This window comes from Corylus avellana, chromosome 5 (assembly GCF_965113065.1).
Source record: "Corylus avellana chromosome 5, dhCorAvel1.hap1.2, whole genome shotgun sequence".
Classification (NCBI taxonomy): domain Eukaryota; kingdom Viridiplantae; phylum Streptophyta; class Magnoliopsida; order Fagales; family Betulaceae; genus Corylus; species Corylus avellana.
The window spans coordinates 6,613,555-6,621,822 of NC_142494.1; the positions used below are offsets into that span (position 1 = coordinate 6,613,555).

The 8,268-nt window shown below is 32.8% G+C and overlaps 1 protein-coding gene across 1 annotated transcript; it reads right to left on the minus strand.

Moving 5' to 3' along the window:
• Positions 1-1,296: 1,296 nt before the first annotated feature.
• On the minus strand, positions 1,297-2,520 carry LOC132183074 (desmethylxanthohumol 6'-O-methyltransferase-like). The gene is made up of 2 exons (XM_059596468.2): positions 1,765-2,520; positions 1,297-1,596 (listed from the first exon to the last, which is right to left on the minus strand). Exons 1-2 carry the CDS (start codon positions 2,518-2,520, stop codon positions 1,297-1,299), a joined length of 1,056 nt encoding a protein of 351 aa, XP_059452451.2.
• Positions 2,521-8,268: the final 5,748 nt, after the last annotated feature.

The window sequence follows — 8,268 nt, forward strand, 5'->3', positions numbered from 1 at the left end:
CTATCGTCGCTAATTCACATTATTATTAGCGACGACACATGTCGTCGCTAATGATCTGAGCCCCCGTCACAAATTTTTTGGCGCGGCTTTTCACGCCTGGGGAAAAAATATTATTTCGGTGTTGGCGACTACATATCAATGACGACATCTTGTCGTCGCTGGTATTGAGCAATAGCGACGACTTTTGAGTCGTCGCTAAAAATATGATCGCTAAAGACCAATTTTCCTGTAGTAATGCTAAGCGAAAAGCTGACATAGGCAAGTTTGCATTGAATGACAATAATGTTTATTATAAATTACATTTTCTTCGAAGCTCTGTGTTTATATTTGATGTTAAGGTCACTTAATTTTAGGCTCATATCATTGTTTTTTCGCTTTCCGTTATATTTTACTCTAGGAGTGGCCGGCAAAAATGAGCCACTCAGATTTGTTTTAAATTTTTTGTCCAAAAAAAAAAAATTAAATAATATTAATAGGGAATATGAAACACATGTCAATTACTTTAGTTTGACATGCAGTACTGTTAAATTATTGAACTGAAATATGAACAGAAGTACGATATCCGTTTATTGAATGTATATACATGTAATGTAATACCTTCAAAACTTTTTGAAACCGAGATGGCTATACCTCAAAAGCATAAATCCATTTTTTTTTTACTTTAATTTTTTTAGACACCCGCACGTTATGAATGGAAGATGAATATGATTCTACGTGATTTTGAACCCGCAGCTCTAACAAAAATTGATAGCAGTTAAGAGGCATATGACCCTCTTTTGAAGACTGAATTTTATGAAGAAAAAAAAAGGGGGGGGGGGGGGGGGGGGGGGGGGGGGAGGCGGCGGCAGATCATGCGATGAAATCATTGAAATTGATTATCATTCTTTTTCTTTTCCTTTGTTTGAACTTAATTGGATTATCTTTCTAAATAGCAGAGTTGGAATTCAATATGTGCATAGCCTAATGGTCTAGGATTTGTTCTTTCTCTACCATAAAGGAAAAGGTTGATCAATCATTAGAACTATTGATGACAAGATAATCTTAAACAATAGCAACTTCTGCCAAACATAACAATAAGTTAAAAACAAAATACAAGAAAAGGCTGACAATTGGGTTTGGCCTAGTTGAGATTATAATCCCATATAAACTAAACCCAATTATTTTCATGCCATCTGTTCTTTTCATTTTTTTTTTATTTTTCCTTCTCTTTTATTGGGTTTGTTCATTTAGAATAAAACCAGGCATCAAGTAACCCATGTGTTGTGCCGACAACATCTTCACAACAACAATTGTATGTCACTCAGGATAGGCCTCAATAATAGATGGTATGGTTGGAATTTTGATGATTTTGTAGCGACTGAAGCCTGCTTCCTCCAATAGTTTCTTCCATTCAAGTTCAGTTCTCTCCTTTCCGCCAGTAGTGTGTGCCATCATCAACAAATCGAATGCCATGCGAGTCTCATCAAATAAACCATTACTATCATTCTCAAGAATAATATCAACAATGATAACCTTTCCACTCTTCTGTTTTATTGCTTTTCTGCAATTCTTCAAAATCTTTATGCAATGATCGTCACTCCAATCGTGTAATACCCACTGCACCAACATTAAAAGTAGGTGTAAGTGAGCATTTTCCATAATATTTATAGTAGTAGATTGTGATCTAATGGATTGCCAATTATAGTGAAAGAAGCACTAAAAGTTTATTAGTATACTACAAAAGAAGGTGGAACCTAATGGACTACTAAATACATATATATATACCTTCATGAAAATTGCATCGGCATTAGGAATGGCCTCAAACATGTCACCTCCAACATGAGAGACCCCTTGGCGCACGGGTGCTGTGGCGACAACATGCGGCAGATCAAAGTTAATACCTTTGATGTGTGGATGTGCTTTAACAATCTCAGCAATCATTCCTCCCGTCCCGCCTCCGACATCCACCAATGATCCTACGCAGCCAAACGCATCTTTGTATTCCGCCAGGACAACTCCCATCACAATCTTGGCCGTACACGCCATGGCATCATTGAAGATCTTGTTGAACTCAGGATTTTTTGATGCAAAGTCCCACATCTCACAGCCATGGGCCTTCTTAAATGCAATGCCCCCTTCTTTGACACATTGGCCAAGGCAATGCCACGGTGCCAGTTGCCATAAATGGTTCTCCATCAACACCATTGGCACTAGGCTTTGCTCCGCATCATGCAGAAGCCATCTTGACGTTTGTGTCAACTCGTAGAGCGTCTCCCCTCCATCCGGTGGAAGATGTTCCGTGAAAATATTTTTGCGGACTAGTGATCTCATAATACGTGCGAGATAGGGGATATCAGGAGATGAGGAATCAATCCCAGAGGCTATTTGGAGCAAAGTAATAGGGCCGCCATGAGAGTGTATAATGTCAACAATGCGGAGCTCCACAGCACATTTCAGTGCCATAGAATCCACAAACCCGAACATTTGTTGCCAAATTTCGGCTTGGCCTTGTACCATTGCCAGTGCTTCTTTTGGTTCCATTTTCTCACTCACTCACACACAAATGCACAAATGAAATGAAGATGGTATGCACGTATATAAAGAATTGTTTGGTTGGCACTTGGCATGGAATACCACTTTTCAATATTTCTAATACACCGATTAATTAAGTAATTATAAGTACGTGTGAATAACGTGGTATACTTCTTTAAACAAGAGGGCATAACCAACCCACAAATCTATTGCAGTGGAAATTCGATTCGTCCATGTCTAATTAGAGTTTTTGAAATAGTCAAACCCATAATTTCCGGTCAACTTTTAAGATTAATTTTTCTTTTATTAGTAAGCGCATTCCCAATGGAAGAGTCATGTTTTTATGTAAAATGGTTTTTCAAAACTCACTTTTATCTAGTTTAGCTAAGCCATTTTTAAATGTCTCTACATCCGATTAGCTATATTTATATCTATTCTATTAAAATATTATTAAAAGTAAGAAAAATTTTGAGAAAAAAAGAACATGTGAGAGGAAAAATGAAAAAAATTTTGCAAAAAAGAGAACATGCAAAGGAAAAGTAGGAAATGATTTGGGAAAAAGAGAAAACATGTGAAAAAAACAATGAAAAATAAAATAGCTCCCTTAAAAAGTACTGCTACATTTAGCTTTTTTTTTTTTTTTTTAAATTCTTCCAATCAAATATCTATTTTACATTTTTTTTTTTTTTTTGCTAATTCAATATAAAAGCTTTTTTTAAACATTTGAAGAACTATTTTAAATAAAAATAACATTTGGCTATTCTATTGGAAATGCTCTAACAGATACTCAATAAAATATGTATGAATAAATTACATACATCTGATGTTACTTTTGACTAGTCATGTCGAGTGCACTAAATTTATATGATCAATTTACAAATGTTGAGTGTACTAGAGTTTAAGAAAAAAAAAAACACAAAAACAAAAAAGAGTTCAAAAATATGCATGGAAATAGTTCTATTTTTATTTTTATTTTTAAAAAGCAGCTCATTAATAGTTAATCCTGTGGTTAATTAATAATTAATATATATGTAAATGATTGTACAAACGATATGACAACATTGTAGGTTTTTGAACTCGCGTCAGCTAGGACGTCAAATAGGGTCTTGACACAATGCATGCATTATAGAAGATTTGTAGAATCCCAATCCTGAGAGCACCATCAACTAGACATCTTGAAATCTGCTCAAGCAGGGATTTTTGGTGCAAGTGTTATTGTGAGTGTTGTGTTCTGCATTGATAAAATACTAAAAAATAAATAAATAGTCAAGTGCAACTTCTAATTTCCTTCGTTTTAGTTGTTCAACTGTCACTTATTTCATGACGATTGTAGAGAACAAAAACCAAAGAACAAAGATCCTCAAATCTAGGAAATTAGGGTCGGTTTCTACTACTTGCATGTCTTTTATTTAGTTTGAATTATAGCGTACTCCATTTATGACGTTTAAAATTGTTTGGTCCAATCGCATGGTGCATGCCTTGGCTGGTCCACCTAGAAGTGATAGATATTAGAAAGTATTAGGAGATTTGATTTTATTATAATTTATTGTAATCTCCTATAATTAGATTTGATTTATAATCAAATCTAATTGATTGATTTTATTGTAATTAGATTTGATGGTCATCAAAGTTACTAAACTTATCTACCCTAATTCTCCTATAAATAAGAGTGTCATGTATTGTAAAATAGATCATTCAATAAGAGCTTAATGTAGCTCTATGAACTTTATGTGAATGTAAGTCGTTGACCGAATCACGTAAAATCTTTTGTGTCTATTTTATGAATTTCTTCAATAGATACTATATACACACGTTATCTTTCTTTTTCTTTTTTCTAGGCATCCCCACGTTATTAATGGAAGATGAATATGATTTTTCATGATTTTGAACCCGCAGCTAAATTATAGTATTATGTATTACTATGTAAATATACATTCATTACACTAGCGTACATATATATTTATATGAAGACTCACAATTATAAGAATTCAAATTATTTCTATCACGTTAGGAATTGCTTGCACTTCTAAATGAGTATAAATATACGAGTCAAAATTTTTATTCTTCGTTTAATAAGTGAAATGAATTTTGTTATAATTTTTTTTTAAAAAAAAAAATGAAATGAATTCGAGTTGAGTTAATTTATTAGAGTTGACCTTGAGCTTTTACGAACAATCCAGTTTATATATAGCTCTAAAAGAATCAATTTGAAAAATGGGTATAATCCAATAAACCAATTGTCAAAATTGAAAACCTTTAGATTAAGTTGAGATTTTTAGAAAATATAGGTAGTCATTTTTTTTTTCTCCTTTAGTAAATCCTCACATGCATTTCATGGGTTCCAAAAGGTTCACCCTTCACGTTTCTAAGTCCAAGTCACATCACATACAACCTTCTAGTACATTGGAGTAGTGGGAGCAAATTTGTTTGAGCTAATTAACCATCTCTTTTTTCAAAATAATAATAATAATAATTAACCTTTTTTAAACTAGGGATTGAGTTTTTCTTAATAAAAAAAAATAATAATAATAATAATTAACCATTTTTAAACTAGGGATTGAGTTTTTCTTAAGGGATCAAGCAACACCTTCCTGTAATATGTTTTTCCATTTGAGCTGTCAGTCTCTCCTTTCCACAGGAGGCATGTGAAATTATGCTCGACTTTTTGGGTTATTTTTCAAGTGTGCCCTAAATCCTTCAATGATGCGAAGTCAAATCCTAGAAGAAATTTAAGAGGAGGGAGGATCCCTCCTTCTCTTTCACAGTAACAGTGCTTGGTATCTTCTTCGTAGGCTCTCCAGGTTTCCGTTTCTAGCGAGTTGCTTTAGAACTAGTTTGTAAATCTAGATCCAGATTTAGTTTCTTCAACTTTAGATATGATCGTCTTCTTTGGGCAAGGCGTGTTTTCCAAAGGGGGATGTTTACGATGTCGTGCTCCTCCGCTGCTGCTTGTGGGGTTTTGTCTTTTGTTTTTTATTTTTTGTTTGTCCTGGCTTGAGGGTTGAGGATAGATTTGTTGTCTTAACCTTTGGGTTAAGGATGGAGTAGATCAGTGTGGGGCTTAACTCTCAAGGCCGAAATTTTATTATTCTTATTATTATTATTATTATTTTTGTATTTGGGCTACCTCCATCTGCACGAAGCAGATATGTTCCTTAAATGCAATTGTACATGGGTTAATAGAAGCTTGAAGTCATTTTTATGACTTTGTAACATTCATAGCTTTTGGCTATGATTTTTCAGAGCTGTATGCTCAGTGATGTAAGAGCTTTATGCTCGTGAAATTTTATCAATAGAAATTCTATATTTTTCACAAATAAAAAAAAAAATCCTAAAAAATTCATTTATAATGCATTAGGGCATTCCGCTCTTTCTTTAAATAGTTTTTTCTTCACCAAAGTATCCGAGGGCCTACGCTTTTTTGAACCCAATGTAGATATTATGTCAGTAATACTTGTGCTATTTTTTCTCTTAACTTTTGTTTGGCAATGTGTTGTAAGTTTTCGATGAGATTTTGAATACTGTTCTCAAAAAAATTCAAGATTTATTCTCGACATCACCCCATTTATTAATTCTTACCCTTTTTTTAACATTGAAAGAACCTACTAGAGTCCCCACAATTAGATATTGTGATTTGTGGGTACGCAAAAGATTTTTGTTTAAACCGAGTACAAGCCATCTTCATCCAATTAGGCAATCCAAAAAAATTAAAAAACCTTTCTCCTCTAACCTCTATTAATTAGCCATTACTATATTGCTTTAGGACAACATAAACAATGACAGCTAACATTACCAAATCTTTTTAGAATAACAGCAATTACTGTTAATTTGTTCCTGCATTTCCTGATCGGTCTTTCCAGAATGCAGACAAAATCTTCATTACTTAATTCAGGTATTTGACCATCAAGGGTAGTGGTTTAATGGTTGAAGTTTTTTTATAAGTGGTTAGGGTTGTATTAGGGAGCGAGTTCGAATCTCTTTAGTGAAAAATCCACACATATGATTGATTAGTATTAGCCGTCTTAAATTCTTATTGATACCCTAGTAAGGTTGGGTCAAGTTAAGGCTCAAGTCGGGCTTGAGGAAATGCTTGCAGTTTCTACTGCTTAAACTCTTCCTATACAGCTCTCAATGGATAAGTACTATTATAGTCACGCCCACATAAAATAGCCAAAATTATTTTTCCTGCGTACCTTAAAAAAAAAAAAAAAAAAAAAAATGCATATACATTTAGGAAATGGGAAACATTACTTTTTTGTTTTTGTTTTTTTGCTTTTGATTAATTAGTCTTTTCAGAATAATTAATAAATCTGAACGCAATAAACCACTAGCAATTATTGCTTTTGATTAATTAAGTAATTATTCGTTCCAGAATAATAGCAATTACTGCCACTTTCGATTCAAAAGCAATTGCTTTGGATTAATTAGTCTTTCCAGAGTAAGAACACTCACTGCCACTTGCATTCAAAAAATATTATGAGCTCATTGTTTATTTTGGTCCAATTCTAAAGCAAGTTGTTATCGATCACATCAACAAGATTTGCAAGATCCTTTGCTTTTAGGCAACGGAAAACATTACCTTTTTTTGAAAAAGTTAAAACTTTCTTTAAAATTTATAAAGAATCAATTTGTTACGAACATAGCATGTGTCTCGAATGAAACTAGAGTAATTTTTTATTCAAATTTATTCTAAATCTTGGCTCACGGCTAACTTTGCCGGATAAATAAGTTGTCGAGTTTGCTTCCCTCTTGATATGACCAATAGACTAGTTTTGCATACTATTCAAAATAATGTTGGTGTCTTCGATCAGCCGTCTGTACTGACTCCAACCTCCAACTTTTTTCTCCTCCTCCTCCCATCAATCAAGACCTATTGTAAACCTAAATCTCGACTAAATACCACTTATGTCCAAACTTTGTTTAAAAGAAAAGAAAAGAAAAGAAGAAAAAAAAAAAAAAAAGTCCAAACTTCCAAGGCTTCCATTATTGTGGGGTCTGAAATATAGGGTTTTAAACACATTACTTACCCTCTCATGATCTCTTACTATCACTCACTACGAAAAAAAAAAAAAAAAAAAAAAAGATTTTTTGACATGGCAAACAGTAACTAATTTTTGCCACGCCAAAACATTTTGACGTGTCTAAGTAGACACGTCAAAAAAAATATTATTGACGTGCTGCATTTTAATACGTCAAAAGTTTTTGACGTGTCAACCTAACACGTCAAAAACTTTTGACGTGTTTATTTGATACGTCAAAAGTTTTTGACGTATCAAATAAACACGTCAAAAGTTTTTGACGTGTTAAGTTGACACATCAAAAACTTTTGACGTGTCAAATCAACACGTCAAAAACAAATTAATATTAATTTGTAAATAATTAGGTAATAATTGATATCAAAAATATGTATTAAAAAATAATTAAATTTGATTGGCATAAGAAATTAAATTTGATTGGTGAGGAAAATTAAGTTTATCATATTAGTATTGGTATATATATGTTTGTTGTATATATATGCATGCGTAATCATTCTAGCTATATATTGTATACCAATTAATATAATTATCACATGCATGCATCTAATTCAACCATTTCATTAATATTAAGTTGAACATGATATTATCATGCATATATATATCAGTCTAGTAATATTAATATGATAGCCATATTAATTTTTTAAAAATATATAAAACATACTGAATACATTTATTTTATAAGAGCCGCAAACCTCACATGAACTCGGCCAATACAAAATAT